Below are 22,460 nucleotides of genomic sequence, written 5' to 3'. Positions count from 1 at the left end.
TCAAAAATACATAGTGCATACTTAAGAGGCATCGGGCACAAATTTTGAGACACCAACATATATATGAAAGAACTTTAATAATAAAAGGATAGAGGAGCTTCCCAAGAGACCATATTTGGAGACATAATGGGTAAGGATTTTCCATATTAAAATAAGATGAGTTTCAGATTGAAATTGCAGTCTGTATGATGAGAAGGATGAAGAAAAATAGTCTGTAGACAAAATGCAGTGAAACTGCAGACCATGAAGGAAAGTCTGTATGATGAGAAGGATGAAGAAAAATAGTCTGTAGACAAAATTCAGTGAAACTGCAGACCATCAAGGAAAGAGGGCCTGTTGAAAAGCTACCAGAAAACTGAATGAAAAGAGAGGGAATTGGCTCTCTTCTTAATGGAGATGGAGGGGGTCTTGGTCTATTTTGTGGTATTCAATTATGTTTTCCATAAATAGGTAAAACTATACTATACTGTTTAGAGGTATAATACCCCCTGGTAAAACTCCTCTAATTAAAAAAAAAACCCTCAAAACGTGACAATCTTAAATGTCAAGATATTGGTTACTTCTCGAGAGAAGAGAAGAGACTGGGATTGGGACCGGACACATCATTAGCTTCTAAGATGCTGGTGATATTTTATGGGTTGGCTGAGATAGTAGTTATATGGGTACTTACCTTCCTTAAACAAGGTATAAATATTTAATGCACCTTTCTGAATGTGTGATATATCTGAAATATTTTAAATGTGGAAATTTTAAAAATTCCTACCAGAAATGGCAGATTTCTAACTAAAAACAAAAAAAGTAGACTGACAGTTTTCTCAACAGTATAATAAAGGGCAGAAGACAATGTAGTATCTTTATAGTTTGAAGGAAACATGATCGACAACTCAGAATTTTATACCCACCTAAAACTTATCATTTAAAAAATAAGGGGTAAAATGAAGACATTTTCAAATAGACAAAGATTAAGAAAGTTAACCATTCATTCATAATCTCTCTCTGAATGACATTTTAAAAGTAATACTTCAGCATGAAGGAAAGGAAATGCTAAGGAAAAAAAGCAAGAATGCAAGAAATAACAGTGACAGCGACATAAATAAAATAGAATCAAAAATGTGGTTAACTGGTAAAAATTACTATTTTCATTAAAAATTAGCAATACAGTCTCTAAACACCTAGCAAGATGCAGGGAGGCGAGATACTTGATTTAAATGTAATTAAAGTGTGTTCAAGTTCTTACCTTTTCAGAAGTTAGCTACAGATACTCAATAACTTTAGACTTTGTTAGGAAAATTATAGTTAATTATGTATTTTAAAATAATAAATATTATAGGAAATTTGGAAAATAAAGAATGGATCAATACAGAAATGAAAATCTCATATAACATTGTCACCCAGAGAGACAAAAAATATCAATATTTGATATAATTCCTTAACATATATATGTAATTTCCTTATGTATGTAATCCCTTCATATATATTTGCGAAGGGATTACATAATGTATATATATATGAGAGTGTGTGTGTGTATATATATATATATATATATAGAGAGAGAGAGAGAGACAGAGAGAGAGAGAGAGAGAGAGAGAGATCGATCTCCACAAAATTGTACAATGTTGTTATACTGCACACACATGGTCCAAATATCAGCTGTATCCCGCCCTGCCGTCACGCATATCTGTGAAGCTGCCCAAATTCCAATAGCAGGGCTGACTGTCATTTGAAGTCCTCTACTATTCCTGTCCTTTCCCCAGTTTTCTATGTCTCTCTCTCTCTCCTCTCTCTTCCCTTTCTCTCTCTCTGTCTCTCTTTCTCTCTCTTCTGTCTCTTCTCTCTCCCTCTCTGTTCTCTCTCTCTCCCTCTCTCCCCGTCTGTTCTTTCTCTGTCTCTCTCTCTCCCTCTGTTCTCTCTCTCTCTGTGATCTTCTCTCCATTACCTGTGTTACAACCTCATCCCTCCTTATGTTTCATGCAGCCCGATGCCACCAGCACTCAGGTTCCCTCAGGATTGACCTTTTTCATGCCAACAACTTAAAAGTGTTATTTTTCCAGTAAATGTATCGACTTTCCTAACAATATATTCTCACTTCCTTACATTATTTGGTATCCCTTTCAGCACCCATTTTTAAAAAAACTGAATATGTTAAGGAGAATAATACTTGAAATTATGATTTTTGTTATTGCCACACAATATTAAATAAATAGGCAGTATTTGCTTATATTCCTCACCAGTATACAGAGGTCTTATTACGGTTCCTTAGGACATGTTGACTCCGATATATCCTTAGAAGAAACATTAGGAATGTTCATTTCTCTCATCCAGTGCCCTCACTTCTCAGGCTTTGTCATGTATCGAATATTTTCCTTTTCCAAGTAAGGATTGGTAAGCATCTAATCTAGCAGTGAGTAAACATACATCTCCACTTCTTAAAAGCAGTTAGCCCCATGATAAAAATGAGGAAATCATGTATATAAAGTATTAAAAATAATTACTAAAATCTCCCATTTCCACTTGAAATGCTTGAAATTCTTCACTTCAAGAAGGAGTTTTGTTATCATCTCGTAAGTCTTAAAAGTCCTCAGTACATACATTATTGTCAGTGCACACCTTCAAAATCACCTGAACTTATGTGCTATACTAGGTTTATAACAAATATGAGTCTTGTCTCTGAGCAGTTTAATATGAAGAATAAATCTGAAGTAGATTTATCCAGACCCTCACAACTAGTACATCTTCTCCTAGCGGGGAAAAAAAACAGGCATAAGTTAGTTTTTATGAGCCTTGTGGCCAAGATTTCATTTTATGTTTCATCCAAAAGGGATGGTAAACAGTCTTGTCAACAAGTTAGTACTTGTTAGCACTTTAGGAACTTTACGTAAACTCCGATTGTATAATGTTGGCAAAGCTTTAAAAAATTATTCATTTCAAGAAGCATTTGGCTTGTTACTAATAAGCAGATTGGCTTTACAATGTAGGGTACAAATACTAGAGTTGATTAACTGCTCTCTGCTTTTGTTCTCTCCTAAACCTTCCCCCCCGCCAGTCAGATTACCGTGGAAGTTGTAATAAAATGTGTAGCTGGTGCTTCATTCACATTTCAGTATGATTTTGTTACTATTCAAGCCAGTGAATAGAAGACAAATTCACACCATGATAAGAGCCCAGGCAGATGCAATCCAGAATGTTAACTACTTGTCATACATGGAGATTTATTTTCTCTCCCTTGGGAGTAGGAGTTCTCATTTCTCCTTACTGTAGAGCAGTAACATTTTTTGTCTTTCAGCAAAAGCTACAAGGCATTCATGGGAATGATGTCTTTTCTCAGAATAGAGTATTACAGCTTATAGTTTCTCTCATGGGCTTTATCTCTGCCTTTAGACTATGTGACAGAGATTCTCTCTGGCAAGGAGTCTGGATAGTGAAGAGAAATTAAATCATGCAGGTACAATCTTTTTTCTATCACAGCCCACAGGGACCCCGTATCAAAGCACTGGGTACCCTTAGTAGAATTCCCTGGTGAGCAAGGGGTAAGCTGCTAAAAGTGCCAGAGGCCAAGAGATAAAACACACACACACACACACACACACACACACACACACAAACAAAACACTAGCAGATGGAGTTTTATCAGTCAGCCTTAATAGAATCCACACACCGGAACTCTGTTCCCCAAAGTCAGTTTTAAACCCAGATGACAGTTTGGAGCATGCCCAGGAAGTACTCTTGCTGACAACCTGGGAGCTCTCATTCTCTGTTCTCCGTGTTAACTCCCCTCAGTGACAACCAGTGAGAGGCAAGAAAACTTTTAAAGAAGTTACGAAAATATTTTTAAGTGGGTAATGGGGACTAGTATCAGGGTTCTGTATTTTTTTTTTGTACTAATACTGACAAACTTATCTTTCAAGTTTTGCAGCCAAGTGAACTGACTGCTTGTGTAAGTATCGTTGATGGTGTGGCACTGTCGACTTATCCTGAAAGGTGAACTGTGAAGCAATTTGGAAGGGCAGAAAAATCACTGTGCTAGAAATCTGGATGGAGGAGCCATACAGCTTCTCTGGGATGTAGTTTTCTTACCTGCAAAATATAAGGGTCTGATACACTTTGCTCATTCTAGCTATAATTCTTAGATTCCAGGACTCGAAGGCATGGTCTGTGTGTAGAAGGAGCATGGAGTAGGAGAGCATGAAAGAAAAGGAACACAGACCTTAGAGGTAGTGAACTTTATCTTGGATATCTTCAAATCCTGGTTCCACTACATGTTAGTCAGATGGACGCAATCCCTTAATCTCCTTGAAAATGTTTCTCCATTGGTAGAGAGGAGATAACAGTGCATACCCCCAAGGTATTGTTAGTGTTAAATATAAAAATATAAATGAAGAAAAAGCTTGACCACTTAGTGGCACAGAATATGCAAACTAAAACTGGCAATTGTATTCCTTTCGGTATCTAAGTTTTTCACATAGAAGTTTGAAAACCATTTATGTATGACAAAGAAATAAAAGAGTAGTACACTTTAGTTGAAAGAATTCTGGATTAAAATTAGGAATTCTGGATTGAAATCCTGCTGTGTGGATGACAATAAAAATACAACATACCAAAACTTGTGGAATGAAACTAAAGATGTTCTTTAGAGTGTAATTCATAGTATATGTATACTTTTTTTTTTAAAGAAAGGCTAAAACTTAATTACCTGAGACTCAAAATCAAGATGTTAGGAAAAAGATAGTTTAATAAACCTAAAGAAAATAGAAAAAATGAAACAATGTGAGAGTAGAAATTAATGAAGTAGAAAACAAATATACAATAGACTAGGCAAAAATTTCTTAAATAGGACCAAAAAAGTACTAATCATAAAATAATTGATTTATAGAAGAAAACCTATTAAAATTAAGACCTTTACTTGTCAAATATATGTTTGAAAATAAAAAGGCAAGTCACAGGGTGGAGAGAGATATTTGCAATACATAATTTCATCAAAAGATTCACATCCAGAATATATAAAGATGCTAGACAAATCAATAAGAAAGAAAGTTCAGTAGAAAAAATAGGCAATGGTCTTGAAGAGGCACTTCACAAAGGGGTTATCCATATGGCCAATAAATATTATCTAAAGGTACTCAACCTCATGAGTCATCATGAATATGCAAATTAAAACTACAAAGAAGTACCACAGCACACTCACCATAATTGCTAAAATGAACATTTTAAGTGTTAACAAGAATGTGAAACAATTAGAACTCTCACTTCTGGTAGAAGTGTAAATTGGAACAATCATTTTAGGAATCTGTTTGGCAGTACCTACTAAAGCTGAGTATATGTGTGTATCCCAGGACCCGGCGTCTCCACACCTAGTTACATACCCAGGAGATAAACACATGTTCATGAACATTCATTGTAGCACTATTTGTAATAGACTCAAACTGCAAAAAATCTAAATGTCCATCAGCAGTAAGGCAGATAAATAAATGGTGATATATTTAGAATATGAGACAAAAAGCATAGTGAACAAACTTGCATGTACAACATGTATGAATCTCACACACGTGATGATGAGTGAAAGAAATTGGTCTTAAAAGAAAACATACTATATCATTTCATTTATATGAAGTTCAAAAGTAAGGAAAAGTAATCTATGATACTAGTTGTTAGAATAATGGTTAATTGGTGGAAAAGTATTTGCGGAGAAAGGCTTCTGGGGTGCAGGTGTTTCTTAAATTTTTTTGGTTTGGGTGACAGTCACATAAATGTATTCAATCTGTGAAATTCATCCAGCTAGATACTTAATGATGGTTGGGCATTTTTGTATGCTTGTTATACTTCAATAAAAGGTTTCCTTATAAAAATAGTGGCTCTGTGACTTTTTAGCTTTTTGTTCTTTGTAAAATCACTTATAGTCTATATCTTATTTCTATTTCTGAAATAGAGGTGGATGAATAACTATTTCACAGCATGTAAAATAGAATTTTGTCTCTGTTTCTCTTTAAAGTACAGCGTGGTCAATTGGTCAACATGTTCTAGGTCCTGGGGATTCAATGGTGAACCAGATAGTTTCCCTCCCTTGATTGAAGTTGCATTTTGTTTGATAATTTGTAGATACGAGGACAAGGGTCCCATTTGATCCAACCTGAATTCAACCTTCTCTTTTAACTTCCATTCAAAGCATCGCTAAGAAAGTGTCAAAAAGCAGTAAACTTCATACCTGATAAAGATAAAATGACATGAATTTCACCCTTTCCCCCCTTTTGTCCCTTCTATATCACTGTGATATAGAGAGTATGTATAAGGTAGCCAGGACAAAGTTGAGAGCAAAAGATCTTGAGGTTACATAATGAAGATGAAAGTTACCAGGGTAGTGTAGTTAAAACTCTTGGTGATGTTGAAAGCACCAGTGTTCTTCAAGCCTAATCTTTGTAGAGTTTTACTTTCCTCCTTGTCTTTTAGTTCACCATTCAGCCCTGATCGAACTTTCAAATACAGTTACTTGCACATACTCACCTAAGATGCAGCTTACAGGGACCTTCCTGGTGACTTTCCTGGCCCAGTGCTTTCAGTACACATCTTTACCTGCCCATGGCTTGAACCTAAAGAGAAACTGGTAAATTATTACATGTCCAAGGCCACTTCCTACAGGGTTTGGGGGTCTCAACAGGAATCTCTACACCCTGATGGTGAGCTACCTAGCAATGATATTGGAACACCATGGTGCATGCATAAAGAAGTGAAGAGAAAATAATTATTTCTTTAATCCCTGGGCAATTGACCCAACTGCCAAAGCATGTGCATTCTCTTTAACCTGAGAGTTGGTCTAGCTTCTCTTCCAGTTCCCCAAGAAACAGTGAAATATTCAGAAACTTTTGAGTACCAGTCAGCATTCAGGGTAGGTGAAAAGGGAAGATGGCTGGCGGGGAGAAAACTTAAAACTCTTGAGCTCAGTAATGCTAAATTACTGTGGCTCATTAGGAATTATCAAAAGCTTTCTTTAGTAGAAACGATTTAACTTCACACAGAACAGACCGTGTTTGTCTAATATAACTCTCACATTGTGAAATGAACACATGAGGGGGGAGTCTGACTTATTTCACTCAGTATAAATATTCTGGGATTCATCCATGTTGTTTTATGTGGAGTCCATTCATTTTTATCACTGAGTAGTATTCCATTGTATGGATATACAAGTATTCTGTTGACGGATATCTGAGCTGTCCAGGTTTCAGTTGTTACAAATAAGGTTGCTATGAACATTTGGATGTAAACATTCTTTGTATACACGTATTTTTATTTTTATTGTGTAAATATCTAGTTGTCAAATATTCGAGTCATATGGTTTGTTTACCATTTAAAAAAACTGCAAACTGTTTTACAAAGTGGTCGTACAATTTTGGTCATAGAATTTTACTTTGCATCTGTGTATAAGAGTTCCAGTGGACTCTACACACTTGTCAATGCTTGTTATTGTCTGTTCTTTTTTCACTTCAGCCATTCTAATATGTGTTTTGGATTGTGTTGTACTAGCTCTTTGTGGTTTTAATTTGCATTTCCCTAATGACTAGTGATGTTGGGTGTCTTTTCATGTGCTTATTTGCCATCTGTTTATCTTTGGTGAATTGTCTGCTCAGATCTTTTGCCCACTTTGGGGGGTTATTTGTATATTTGTAGAGTGCATAGTAAGGTACATAGAAGGCTCTGGAAAAGAAGCAAAGAAACCTTAGTTGTGAACAATATTGTATGCCAGAGATATCTAGCACCAGCTTCCTTTATTCAGGTTAACATAGTCTTACTTTACCCCTTTCTTCTCCAAATGCATTTGATAGATTTCATGATGTACATGACAGAATTACTTCCTTGGTCTTTTCTTGAGATGAGTTCAAGCCTGGGACCTTTTCTGTGGAACAATGTTGAGTAGAGAGAAAAGCTTCTGTTAAACAGGACTAAGTTCAAATGTTGGTTCTATTCCATGCTAGTTGAGTCACTGTGGGGAAATCCCTTATGTCTCTGAGTCTTATTTTCTATCTGGACAACTGGGGGGGGCGGTCAATGTGGAGGTGACGGCATCCCCTTTACAGAACTATCATGAGGATCAAAAGGAGCTAAGGAAAGGAAGCATCCAAGACTGTGTTGAACTTGTGTTGTTTTAAATTTCTTTGTCTTTTTTTTTCTCTGTAACTTGAGTGGGAGACAAGCAGAGATGTGTATAGGGCTTAAGAAAACAAGTACCTGATATTCTTCAGAGTACTCTTTTAAACACTCCTTAAGTAGATAACCTTTATAATTATACAGGTAGGAGTGAAAGTTCTGCCACCTAGAAGTATAGGATGCCGGTGAGCTAATGGTACCTGGCACTACGCATCAGACTTTGTATAAATCAGCCCAAGGAATACATAAGATGAAGAATCTTCTTTCAGGTACGCAAAGCCTCTCTAGGGACACAGAATATATCCCCATAATTCTTCTTTATTATTTCAAGTTACATGAAATGTTTACTTGGAAACAGAGGACCTCCTCTGGCTAATGCTGAGTGATGTTGATGTTTTTATGAAAAAAGGAGATGATATTGTTAGATGAGGAGTAGACTGGGGAATTGGGATTTGAGGATCCTCGATAGTGCTAAATATTTTTAATGCATTTAAACCTGATCCAAAGTCCCTTGTGGCCAATTGTATTATTTGTTCATAAGTATTTATTCATTCCTTAGGCTTGCTTTCTCTTGATTGGAATACCATTCTGTGTGGACTTTTCTAACACTAAATATGTCATTTTAAGTCTCCAGTTCTTCTACACTGAGTGGGTGTCCAACAGTTCAGTTCTGACACTGATCACCCATAGTGAGTGCAGACCCCATGGGTTAAGGGCTCTGCCCCACAAGACTGCCCCACTTCAGATGTCAGCTGCAAATGGCGGCCCCCGGTGACCCACACTTCTGCCTGCTGACTACCAGTTCAGGGGTTCCAACAGCCTCCTCGCTCAGGTTCCATAATTTGCTAGAATGATTCACAGGACTCAGGAAAGCACTTCACTTAAGGAACCGGGTAATTATAAAGGATACAATTTAAGAACAGCCAAACGGAAGAGATGGGTAGGGCAAGGTGGGAGGGCGGAGGTGCAGGACTTCCGTGCCCTCTCCAGGCACACCACCATCCCAGCACATCAATGGTTCCACCAACCAGGAAGCTCCTTGAACCCACCAAGGCGTTCTTATGGTGCTTTCATCACATGGGCACACTTGATTAAATCCTTAGACATCTGTGATTGAACTCAACTGCCATTCCCTTGTCCCTCCCTGGAGGGGGGGTCGGGCTGAAATTTCTCATTCTGTATTCACATGGCTGATTTTTCTGGAGACCAGTCCCCATCCTAAAGCTACCTAGGACCTCCTTCCCTGTGATTCATTTCATTAGCATACAAAACCCCTAGTAAAATCCAAGAGTTTGGGGAGCTCTGTGCCAACAACCAGGGACAAGGACAAAAAATATCAATATCTATATCTATATATATATATATATTTACTGTACCACACCTTCCAGGCTCCATTGACTCTAGGCTTGGTTATCTGACTTGTGTGGAACAATGAAATGTGGGCAGCTTGGCAGCTCCAGGTGAAGGATTTAAGAGGAATTCCATGTTTTTTGCTCATCCTCTTGAACTTCTGCACTCTATTGCCAGAAGAGCACACTCCAAATAGTGACTGCTCCTTGAGCCTGGTTCCCAGAATAAGGACTAACAGAGCAGACCTGAACCCAAACGTGGCACCAAGCGCATCCAAGCCCTGTTGGACGCAGCAGAGCAATACCCAATCCACAGACCCACGAGTAAGAAAGACAGGTTTGTGTTATAAACTGCCGAGATCTTGAGTTTGCTTGCTGCCACAGCAAAAACTGACAAATGTATACATCAACATGCATTACTTCAGGTTTATCCTTTCCTTACTGCTGGATTTTAAACACAGTGGTACATGTTCGAAATAAATCATATTTCACTAAATTCAGAATTGCCATCCATTGAATATTTATTTAACATCTTTATTGCAGTATAATTGCTTTACATTGTTGTGTTAGTTGCTGCTGTATAAAAAAGTGAATCAGCTATACTTATACATATACCCCCATAACCCCTCCCTCTTGTGTCCCCTCCCACCCACCCTATCCCACCCCTCTGGGTGGTCACAAAGCACCGAGCTGATCTCCCTGTGCTACGTGGCTCCTTCCCACTAGCTATCTATTTTACATTTGGTAGTGTATATTTGCCCATGCCACTCCCTCACTTCGTCCCAGCTTACCCTTCCTCCTCCTGCTGTCCTCAAGTCCATTCTCTACATCTGCATCTTTATTCCTGTCCTGCCCCTAGGTTCTTCAGAACCAATTTTTTTTTCTAGATTCCATATATATGTTAGCATACGGTATTTTTGTTTTTCTCTTTCTGACTTATTTCACTCTGTATGACAGACTCTAAGTCCATTCACCTCACTACAGATAACTCAATTTCGTTTCTTTTTATTGCTCAGTAATATTCCATTGTATATATGTGCCACATCTTCTTTATCCATTCATCTGTCGATGGACACTTAGGTTGCTTCCATGTCCTGGCTATTGTAAATAGTGCTGCAATGAACATTGTGGTAAATGACTCTTTTTTTTTTTTTTTTTTTTTTTTTGCAGTATGCAGGCCTCTCACTGTTATGGCCTCTCCCGTTGCGGAGCACAGGCTCTGGACGCGCAGGCTCAACAGCCATGGCTCACGGGCCTAGCCACTCCGTGGCATGGGGGATCTTCCCGGACCGGGGCACGAACCCATGTCCCCTGCATCGTCAGGCGGACTCTCAACCACTGCGCCATGAGGGAAGCCTGACTCTTTTCGATTTATGGTTTTCTCAGGGTATATGCCCAGTAGTGGGATTGCTGGGTCATATGGAGTTCTATTTTTAGTTTTTTAAGGAACCTTCATACTGTTCTCCATAGTGGCTGTATCAATTTACATTCCCACAAACAGTGCAAGAGGGTTCCTTTTCTCCACATCCTCCCCAGCATTTATTGTTTGTAGATTTTTTGATGATGGCCATTCTGACCAGTGTAAGGTGATACCTCATTGTAGTTTTGATTTGCATTTCTCTAATGATTAATGAAGTTGAGCATCCTTTCATGTGTTTGTTGTCAATCTGTATACCTTCTTTGGAGAAATGTCTATTTATGTTTTCTGCCCATTTTTGGATTGGGGTGTTTGCTTTTTAATATTGAGCTGCATGAGCTGCTTGTATATTTTGGAGATCAATCCTTTGTCGCTTGCTTCGTTTGCAAATATTTTCTCCCATTCTGAGGGCTGTCTTTTCGTCTAGTTTATGGTTTCCTTTGCTGTGCATAAGCTTTTAAGTTTCATTAGATCCCATTTGTTTATTTTTGTTTTTATTTCCATTTCTCTAGGAGGTGGGTCAAAAAGGATCTTGCTGTGATTAATGTCTTAGAGTGTTCTGCCTATGTTTTCCTCTAAGAGTTTGTCTGCGCTTACATTTAGGTCATTAATCCATTTCAAGTTTATTTTTGTGTATGGTGTTAGGGAGTGTTCTAATTTCATTCTTTTATATGTAGCTGTCCAGTTTTCCCAGCAACACTTATTGAAGAGACTGTCTTTTCTCCATTGTATGTTCTTGCTCCTTTATCAAAAATTTTGACAATATGTGCGTGGGTTTATCTCTGGGCTTTCTATCCTGTTCCATTGATCTATATTTCTGTTTTTGGGCCAGTACCATACTGTCTCGATTACTGTAGCTTTGTAGTATAGTCTGAAGTCAGGGAGCCTGATTCCTCCAACTCCGTTTTTCGTTCTCAAGATTGCTTTGGCTATTTGGGGTCTTTTGTGTTTCCAGACAAATTGTGAAATTTTTTGTTCTAGTTCTGTGAAAAATGCCATTGGTAGTGTGATAGGGATTGCACTGAATCTGTAGATTGCTTTGGGTAGTAGAGTCATTTTCACAATGTTGATTCTTCCAATCCAAGAACATGATATATCTCTCCATCTGCTTGTATCATCTTTAATTTCTTTCATCAGTGTCTTATAATTTTCTGCATACAGGTCTTTTGTCTCCTTAGGTAGGTTTATTCCTAGGTATTTTATTCTTTTTGTTGCAATGGTAAATGGGAGCATTTCATTAATTTCTCTTTCAGATTTTTAATCATTAGTGTATAGGAATGCAAGAGATTTCTGTGCATTAATTTTATATCCTGGTAGTCTACCAAATTCATAGATTAGCTCTAGTAGTTTTCTGGTAGCATCTTTAGGATTCTCTATGTATAGTATCATGTCATCTGCAAACAGTGACAGTTTTACTTCTTTTCTGATTTGGATTCCTTTTATTTCTTTTTCTTCTCTAATTGCTGTGGCTAAACCTTCCAAAACTATGTTGAATAATAGTGGTGAGAGTGGGCAACCTTGTCTTGTTCCTGATCTTAGTGGAAATGGTTTCAGTTTTTCACCATTGAGGATGATGTTGGCTGTGGGTTTGTCATATATGGCCTTTATTATGTTGAGGTAATTTCCCTCTATGCCTACTTTCTGGAGAGTTTTTATCATAAATGGGTGTTGAATTTTGTCAAAAGCTTTTTCTGCATCTATTGAGATGATCATATGGTTTTTATCCTTCGATTTGTTAATATGGTGTGTCACAATGATTGATTTGCGTATATTGAAGAATCGTTGCATTCCTGGGATAAACCCCACTTGATCATGGTGTATGATCCTTTTAATGTGCTGTTAGATACTGTTTGCTAGTATTTTTCTGAGGATTTTTGCATCTCTGTTCATCAGTGATATTGGCCTGTAGTTTTCTTTTTTTGTGACATCTTTGTCTGGTTTTGGTATCGGGGTGATGGTGGCCTCATAGAATGAGTTTGGGAGTGTTCCTCCCTCTGCTATATTTTGGAAGAGTTTGAGAAGGATCGGTGTTAGCTCTTCCGTAAATGTTTGATAGAATTTGCCTGTGAAGCCATCTGGTCCTGGGCTTTTGTTTGTTGGAAGATTTTTAATCACAGTTTCAATTTCAGTACTTGTGTTTGGTGTGTTTATATTTTCTATTTCTTCCTGGTTCAGTCTCAAAAGGTTGTGGTTTTCTAAGAATTTGTCTGTTTCTTCCAGCTTGTCTATTTTATTGGCATATAGTTGCTTGTAGTAATCTCTCATGATCCTCTGTATTTCTGCAGTGTCAGGTGTTACTTCTCCTCTTTCATTTCTAATTCTGTTGATTTGCGTCTTCTCCCTTTTTTTCTTGATGAGTCTGGCTAATGGTTTGTCAATTTTGTTTATCTTCTTAAAGAACCAGCTTTTAGTTTTATTGATCTTTGCTATCATTTCCTTCATTTCTTTTTAATTTATTTCTTATCTTATCTTTATGATTTCTTTCCTTCTGCTAACTTTGGGGTTTTGTTCTTCTTTTTCTAATTGCTTTAGGTGTAAGGTTAGGTTGTTTATTTGAGATTTTTCTTGTTTCTTGAGGTAGGATTTTATTGATATAAAGTTCCCTCTTAGAACTGCTTTTGCTGCATTCCATAGGTTTTGGGTCATCGTGTTTCCGTTGTCATTTGTTTCTAGGTATTTTTTGATTTCCTCTTTGATTTCTTCAGTGATTTCTTGGTTATTCAGTAGCGTATTTTTTAGCCTCCAAGTGTTTGTATTTTTTACAGTTTTTTTTCCTGTAATTGATATCTAGTCTCATAGCGTTTTGGTTGGAAAAGGTACTTGATACGATTTCAATCTTCTTAAATTTACCAAGTCTTGATTTGTGACCCAAGATGTGATCTATCCTGGAGAATGTTCCATGAGCACTTGAGAAGAAAGTGTACTCTGTTGTTTTTGGATGGAATGTCCTATAAATATCAATTAAGTGCATCTTGTTTAATGTATCATTTAAAGCTTGTGTTTTCTTATTTATTTTCATTTTAGTTGATCTGTGCATTGGTGAAAGTAGGGTGTTAAAGTCCCCTGCTATTATTGTTTTACTGTCAATTTCCCCTTTTATGGCTGTTAGCATTTGCCTTAAGTATTGAGGTGCTCCTATGTTGGGTGCATAAATATTTACAATTGTTATATCTTCTTCTTGGATTGATACCTTGATCATTTTGTAGTGTCCTTCTTTGTCTCTTGTAATAGTCTTTATTTTAAAGTCTATTTTGTCTGATATGAGAATTGCTACCCCAGTTTTCTTTTGATTTCCATTTGCAAAGAATATCTTGTTCCATCCCCTCACTTTCAGTCTGTATGTGTCCCTAGGTCTGAAGTGGGTCTCTTGTAGACAGTATATATATGGGTCTTATTTCTGTATCCATTCAGCAAGCCCGTGTCTTCTGGTTGGAGCATTTAATCCATTTACATTTAAGGTAATTATCTATATGTATGTTCCTATTACCATTTTCTTAATTGTTTTGGGTTTGTTATTGTAGGTCTTTTCCTTTCTTTTGTTTCCTGCCTAGAGAATTTCCTTTAGCATTTGTTGTAAAGCTAGTTTGGTGGTGCTGAATTCTCTTTGCTTTTGCTTGTCTGTAAAGGTTATAATTTCTCCCTTGAAGCTGAATGAGATCCTTCCTGGGTACAGTAATCTTGGTTGTAGGTTTTTATCTTTCATCACTTAAATATGTCCTGCCACTCCCTTCTGCAGAATTGCCATCCATTTAGATTTTTCTTTGCATCTTGGGTTTTAAGCTGAACTTTAAAAGGCCTCATTGTCACTTGCTCCTATGGTTACAGGCCCTCTTATATCCAGAAAGGCCTGGAAATTAAAGGAAAAAATAAGTAGGTTACCTGTGAGGCGAAATCCAATGCAGACTTTGCAAAATCCATTACGCCTGAAAAATATATTCCTTGAGCCTCTCAGTCCAAATGCCACTGGCTTCCTCCATCCTGGCTGATAGTACATTATGTTCTGGACTTATCAAAAATGCAGCCAGCCTGCAATTCAGACCCGCTTGCATGGAGGCAAGGTTCCCATTTGGAGATGCCTCACAGAACTTAGTTATCTCTTGACTAAGAATGGCTAGTTAGGAACGACAGCTCTAAGAAGGAAAATGCATGCTGAAGAAATATAGATGAGAAAGGGGAAAGAAGAAAAAGGGGGAAAAAAAGAAAAAATCTCCTGAAAAAAAAAACAACTGGGGCTTCCCTGCTGGCGCAGTGGTTGAGAGTCTGCCTGCCGATGCAGGGGACATGGGTTCGAGCCCCGGTCTGGGAGGATCCTACATGCCGCGGAGCAACTGGGCCCGTGAGCCAAAATTACTGAGCCTGCGTGTCTGGAGCCTGTGCTCCGCAACGAGAGAGGCCGCGACAGTGAGGGGCCCGCGCACCGCAATGAAGAGTGGCCCCCGCTCGCCGCAACTGGAGAAAGCCCTCGCACAGAAGCAAAGACCCAACACAGCCAAAAATAAAATAAATAAATAAAGCAAACTGTCAACAAGTAAAAATAAAAAAACAATATTATTAAAAAAAATAAAAAAAAAACTGAAGTTTGCCCTGTAGAAATTCAACTGTCTGTGTGTGTGTGTGCAGTAAGACACTCCAAAGCCCAGAAAATCAAAGCAGAGAAGGTGTTAGCCTACAGTGAGAGATGAGCACCCAGCTCCACTGCCTTGGTGCTGGGCAGGTGCTGGCTTGGACTAAAGAAAGGGTGAGAATTAACTAGAGCTGCTTCTGAACACCTTCCTTGGAATTGCCTGTTTGTGTTTTTGTGGTTTTGTTATCCCTTCATTCTTGGTGTTCTTCCAGCTACCAGGCTCCTGCAAACTCAAGTCTTGAAAGCAAACCTGACTCTGTAAGTCTATAGGAAAATGAGCAAAGCAGTGTTTGTCCCTTTGATTCGTGCTCTTTTCCCATGGATCTATTTTTTCCCCACAACCCAAAGACTCATAACAGTTAATGAACAGCCCATAGTATAGAGAACATAAAATAGATTTCCCTCCTGAATCATCCTTGATTATGTTTTCTACAAACTCATTTGCGGATTGCTGGGTCCAGACCTTCCATTTGTGGGAGGGGCTGCTTATTTTCAAAGGCAAGTGCGAAGCTATTGATAAACTCAGAAGACTTCAGTTGACAAACAGCCCAATTTCAATATACTCAACCTGAGAGTCTTCACTTTGAAACTCATTATGTCCTTTAATATAATGCAACATTTAACCTGTCTTATATTTAGTGGTCTCTGTGGGTATTTGGCAAATTTAAATTTTCAAACAGTTTCAGCCTGAGCCATCAACATTAAATTTTTTTTTCTAATTTTGGTTGGGTCACTGAAATAATTGCTGGAGTTTAGCAGATTAAGTTGGATTGATTTCCATGATCTATTACGTATCTACTACAATGTACAAGGTTGTGATTGGGGTGGAGAGACATCCTGTTTTACTGTCATTTGTTTTTATGAGCAAGTTTAAAAAAAATGCTTGAGGAAAGCCAAGGGTACTTATGAAAGGCATTGCATATATGCATTAGAGAAATATCTTTAATTATTGGTGATGAATTAAAGTAGTTTCCTTCTTAAAGGTGGAGATGCTCTGTGTAGACAGTTCATCACTGTAACACTGGGATCCTGCTTGTCCTTTAGTTTCAACTTATTTTCTTTAGAAACGGGATTCAGTGGAAGCAAAGTCCAGGAGAGTGTGGATCCTGTTGAAAACACTCTCCTCTTAAAGCATTCCGTGTCCGTGGACAACCTAGGAGAACCTGCATCCTGTAAAACAAGCCCTTCGTTTACAGGCACACTCTTCTTAGAGGTTAATTCCCCTGACCTTCCTAAATCAAACTCATGCATAGGAGTAAACAGTGGGTAAGTGCTGGCCTGTCTACAGAGGAGCAGAATATATAACAGACTTTCATACCATCGGACATTTTTCAAACTTGAGAGAAGGATGATGGTGGAAGAGCCTCACTTGTGATGCTACCATGCAGCCAAGAGAAGAGAAATGAGACGAAACTGAAAGCTGTCCCTGCACCACCAGACTCAGATTCCAGCTTCTTCTTCCCATGGCAAGCACAGATCATTAACACTGGTAATGTCTTCACTGAATCTGCTTGGATAAAGTGACAAGTCTAATTTGTTACCAACAGACCGATGGCTGGGAGTATGTTTAAGATGCATTGCTCTTGCTCCTGGACCCTCTGAGTTGCTGTGCCGAGTCTGTCAGGTAGGCTTGGCATTTGGTTAAAGACTATCTGTGATTTCATCCATCTCCCCAAAGGCCTCCCAGGCGAAAAACCTGCTGCTTCTGCTCCCTCCTTCTTCTTCAGTTCCAGGAACAGCCTCTGCCAGCAAACCTGGAGGTGCTGTGATTTAAAATTCAGAACCTGGGAAGGGATTCCTTATGCAAGTAATTACCATTAATAATCAATAACTCTCAGCCTGACAAATAATTGCAACAGATCTGGATCAGTGTAAACTTATTCTCTGAATCATATGGATGTGGCAATGATACTGGTTTTCATGAACTAGAAAACATATTTGGGGTCCCATTTTAATAAGCTTTAGAGTGATTTTAAGTTAAGCTACATAAAATTTAAAAACATGATACAAATGGGGTCTCTGAGGAATGGAGATGAGTGAGCCTCATGAAGGAAAAGCTTAAATCATTACCTATGACCTAATATTATAATAAAGTAAATTTCATGTGGAAGATGATGATAGTCTGATCCCAATGCCAACTAAATCCAGAGCAATGATTACAGATTTTAAATATGATATGAAATATTTATACTCTACATTGAGCAGGCTTCCTCTATAAGGCAGATATTTAGCTTACGTAAGAAGCTATAGCAGAAAACGGATCAAGAGTAAACCAGCTATCTACCCACACACTACGTGCCTCACTTCTAGTTAGAATTAATGGTGCTGAGTCTTTGAAAGGCATTCATGGAATTTGAGAACTGGAAGTGAGTTCCCCAAAATGTCAAAGAAACAAATATTTGCTGTGATAGATATGGGTCACAATTTAAAGCAAAATTCATGTTCTTATTTGACTTTACACTTATTGTCCTTCTAGTTTAATGTCATCGGTTTCCTGATTTAGTTTTAGAAGTTCAGTCTTTTAAAAGCACATGCACCATGGGTATGGAATATAAACCAATAATAATCTAGCCCTTGCTAATATAACAGGCACTTTGCTAAATATTATACATACATGATCTCATTTAATCCTCTGAACCTATGATATATTTACATCTTTGCTTCAATTTTAGATAAGGAAACTGAAGTTCTAAAGATTTGGAATTTCAAGAATGTGCCAATAAAACAAGTGTAAGATAGTGTAGGGAAATTATAGCCACATAAAAGCAAAGTCCAGTGAAAGACTGAGACAGCCCTGATTTGGAGATAGATACAAGGTACTCATTATTCATTCTACATATCAAGGACACAGAGAGAAATAAGAAATGGTCCCCATCACTGAGACCTGAGTATAATGGAACAGCTTGGGGGAGGGCACGTCCCCACAGGGGATAACCTCTGAGCTGGGTCAGGATTGTGGATGGGAACATGCCACGTCAGTTCCAGGGAAGAAGCTAGACTAATAGGAGGGAATAGCTTAACACAGAGGGATGAACAAGAGCCTGTTGTTTGTGCAATGGTGAGAAGCAGAGTGCAGCTGGAACACAGATGGCATCAGTTTGATGAAGGAGAGTGGTGAGTAAGGCAAGGGAGGGGTCTAAATTGTAGGAAATGAGGCTGGGAGGTTAGGTTGGAGCTAGATACTTAAGGAGTCTGGTATGTTGCTACATTGTTCACAATCCCCTCAGAATAGTGTGCCTTTAGCAATGCAGTCTTCACTTTCACCTTTGAGGTTGTCCAAACTGACTCTTCCTTTCATGCTTAAAAGGGTCCAGAAACCTTTTGCTTTTGTTGAGGGCAGAAGTTCACTGGTGGTGTAAGACCAAAGGATCGGTTAATAGGTCAATACTTCCCACACTGGAGAAATCACTTCTGGGCTTCAGGACCTTGGTTAGTATTCTTTTCTTACAGCTTTTTCTTCTCAGTTCTCTCTTGATGTCTAGGAGCATATACATATTGCCTCTAGGGCCACCACTGGCCTACACGGTGTCTGTGTACTTTGGCAAAAGCTGAACTTCCCCCGCTTTTCTCCTGCTACCGCTGACAGCCCCACTGTTACCTGGTTTGGGAGACAGAGGTGCTATAGTACAAGGAATCCCCCTTCATCCAGGCAGACACTGTCACTTGCAGGGCACAAGTGAAGTGAAAGACTGTTTGAGACAGCCCTGATTTGGAGATAGATACAACAAGGTACTCATTATTCATTCTAGATATCAAGGACACAAAGAAAAATAAGAAATGGTCTCCATCATTGAGACCTGAGTATAATGGAACAGCTTGGGGGAGGGCATTGGGTTAGTACTCTCTTTGCTCACAAGACATCGTCCCGCAGCAGAACTCAAGATGCAGATGCGACCATATGTTGTAGTCCTAATCTCCAATTTCCATATAAATAGCACAATTCAATGGATCACACTGTTTCAGAATATAGCTAGCTTCTGCCACTGCAAGTTCTAGAATAGAGGCGAAATCATCCTCACCTCTTGGTAATATTGCAGGGAAGACTTCTGTGGTGGGATAGATGGCCTCTCAGATCCTTCCAGACCCAGAAATCCTGCCCCTGCCTTATGACTGTTAACAGATGAGTGGCCTGTTACCATTGATTGAAGGCCTGCGAGTATGTGAAGCTGGGTGCGAACAGCTCTTGGAGCAGCTGGAAAGAGCAGCTTTCTTAATGGTAATTGGTCCCTTGGATATCAGTGCTCACTTTCTACCTCATTTTTTGGAGGTCAGTGTGTCAGTATAAAAAATAAAAAGACTTTTCGGATGTGAATTACTTTGTAGCCTCATGTATTGAATTTCAGTTGAATATCTTCATCTCCTACCTTGTCTCCAAACACCAAACATGTAGAGGCAGAGGATTCTGAAGTCCAGATACGGCCCTGGATTTGCCATTCACTAATTGTGTGATCCTAAGTCAGTTACACTGCTTTTGTGGATCTCAAATTGCACACCTGTAAAATAAAAATAATTGAGGAAAATGCCCCAAGTTTCCTGTTCCTATTTCTGACCACATTGTGAGGATCGGCACCAGCCCCCTCCCCACTTGTCACAGGTATTATCCTACAGAAGACCGGACTCGAGGCCACTCATAAATCCTCCTTCTTCCTCCTTGCCCGCTAGGAAAGCTAGCATGCTGGTGCTCTGACCATTTAGCCCTTTTCCCAGCAAGTGACACATCCAGCAGCGAAAAGGCAGTTCTGCCTTAAAAAGTTCAATTGTTCTTGCTTTGCTCTGATGTAAAACTAAAACTAAAAATCAGTTATAGACCTCTGGAGGTTTTAATAGAGACTCATTTAAATCATTTGCTCCTACAATTGTTATACGTCAGTGTTCACATATTGCAAGCTTTTCACACAGCAAGATGCGCCCCATCCAGTGGACTTTGCTACAGAGGACTCCCATCACTCGTGTTGCTACATACTCAACACTGGCTCCACCACATATGCGTCTTTTTTAGCACAATTTGCATGCTCAGTATTCTGGTACACATCACTCCGGCTATGTCAGTTGATGCTTATTTTAGAGAATAAGTATAAATGTAGGTACACTATGTGGAGAGTGTATTTATATTCATGGGACACATTTCTGTGACTCTGCATATTAATTACAACATTATTCAAGTGGTTCTTGTAGAGATGGGGATATACACTGTATACAAGTCATTTAAAGTTCATTTGGGTGGAAAATATTTAGATAAACTAAAAGCAGAATCCTAGTAAATGCAACATTGACTCTTAAATTATTCTAGTATTTACTTTCTGATCTTTGTAGTGTTCAACACAAAAATAGTATAAATTGCTATGCAAGGGAAGTTAAACCAAAGTCACCTTCAGTTTGCATGGACAAGAATCGGCATTAGACTTTCAACCTTGTGCTTTTGTAAGTGATGTAATAAGGGCAAGAGTGGGGCAAAAGGTGGCAAGTAGGTGCCAGTGCTAGCTTCCTCTTCTCCACAAGGAAGCCTGGAGTCTGTATTGGATTCTGAGGGCATTATGCTCCAACATCCAGACGAGGTGCTTTGACTCTTCTAATTTTTGCTTTGAATAATCACTGGGTGTCTAAATCCCATTAGAAATTTTCTACTTTAATTGGGTGTCAAATTATTTGTGGAAAACAGGAAGCACACTATCTGTAGGGTATAGGGGTCTGTTTGGGAGAAAAAGTAGAGCTGAGATGAGAACAATATATGCCAAGTCAGAAGGTTTCGCTTCAAGATGTGGGATTTGGGGCAAATCACTGAGCTTTAATTTCCTCACTAGTAGAACTAGTAGAAGATGCTTAGAAAAAATGGAGCTAATATATGCTGTAAGTCCTCCCCAGTGTTGTCTTTAAATTGAATGAGCTTCTGTTGGTGAAGAGACATTGTAATTCAAGAGTTGAAAGCAAGTTTTTTTTTTGGTAAGAGTGGGAGAAAGGCTACAATCCCAGAGGGTCTGGGAAGTTGAAAGTTTACCCGTATTGGAACTCAGTTACTGGACCTTGAGACCAAGAAGGGCAAAGAGGCTAATTTGATGGTTCCTTTACTCTGAACCTAGAGTTCTTTAAATTCTCCCTGATGGGAGGAGGATATGTCCTAGTGTCTACACGGAGCTGAAGCCTCCAGATGGGGTCAGGCCAAGGACTGAGCTGTTACTCTATAGCTTTAATCCTTGGGGAAGCATCCTAAGAATTTAGTTTGGATTGGTTCCCATGAACTAAATACCTCAAGACATCAATAGGTATGAATTTAAGGGAGTTTGAAAAAATATTTGTACAATTCACAATGAAATAAAAATGTTACAAGCCCAGAAACAGTGACTATTCTGAATCATTCCTTTTATCAATGACTCAAACTCAATGCCTTTGAAAACTAACTCTAGTCAAGAGCACTTAAAACACTTTGTATTCAAGCTTCTTAAAATGAAGAATTAATCATTTCTGACTGCACTTTAAATAGAAAACAAGCTGGTCTAAGACAATTAGAAAGAATGGCACTGAGCAGCTTGTGCTGCACCCATTCTTCCCAGATATGTAATGAAAAATTACAAAATAATAATACCAAGATGTAAAATAAAAGTAAGAAAGTCCAATAAAGATCTAATTTCCCCCCAAAGATTTCTCATTTTATGTTTTTCTTAGGAAATATCATTATTAAACCTAAGACTCTTTCAAACATCATTTTGGTGCCCCTAAGCATATGTTTTCTCTGCCTGTTGGGAAACTCAGAACTGACTGAACACAGCAGGATATGTCCCAAGAGTAGTAGCATCTCTCTTGTACTCTCGACTGGGAGAAAAAATGAAGGCTCAGATTCAACAAACACTTGGGGCAAGAGAATGGAGGTGGACACTGAAAGAGGAAGCAGTTAATCAGGGACTGAATGTTGGTCTCCCTATTCCTCTGAGTAAGAAAAGCA

The 22,460-nt window shown here is 38.5% G+C and overlaps 1 protein-coding gene across 1 annotated transcript in view; it reads left to right on the top strand.

The window, feature by feature from the left end:
• Nucleotides 1–22,460, top strand: part of LOC132481185 (dnaJ homolog subfamily C member 14-like) — a 35,807-nt gene that overhangs the window by 5,457 nt on the left and 7,890 nt on the right. Inside the window, 2 exon segments of the mRNA XM_060085857.1 lie at nucleotides 9,661–9,806; nucleotides 19,644–19,739. Of these exon segments, the coding sequence (XP_059941840.1) occupies nucleotides 9,661–9,806; nucleotides 19,644–19,739 (242 nt within the window).

Source organism: Mesoplodon densirostris, chromosome 20 (genome assembly GCF_025265405.1).
Source record: "Mesoplodon densirostris isolate mMesDen1 chromosome 20, mMesDen1 primary haplotype, whole genome shotgun sequence".
NCBI lineage: Eukaryota > Metazoa > Chordata > Mammalia > Artiodactyla > Ziphiidae > Mesoplodon > Mesoplodon densirostris.
Note: the sequence above shows the minus strand (reverse complement) of the source record. Positions and strands in the feature narration are given on the sequence as shown.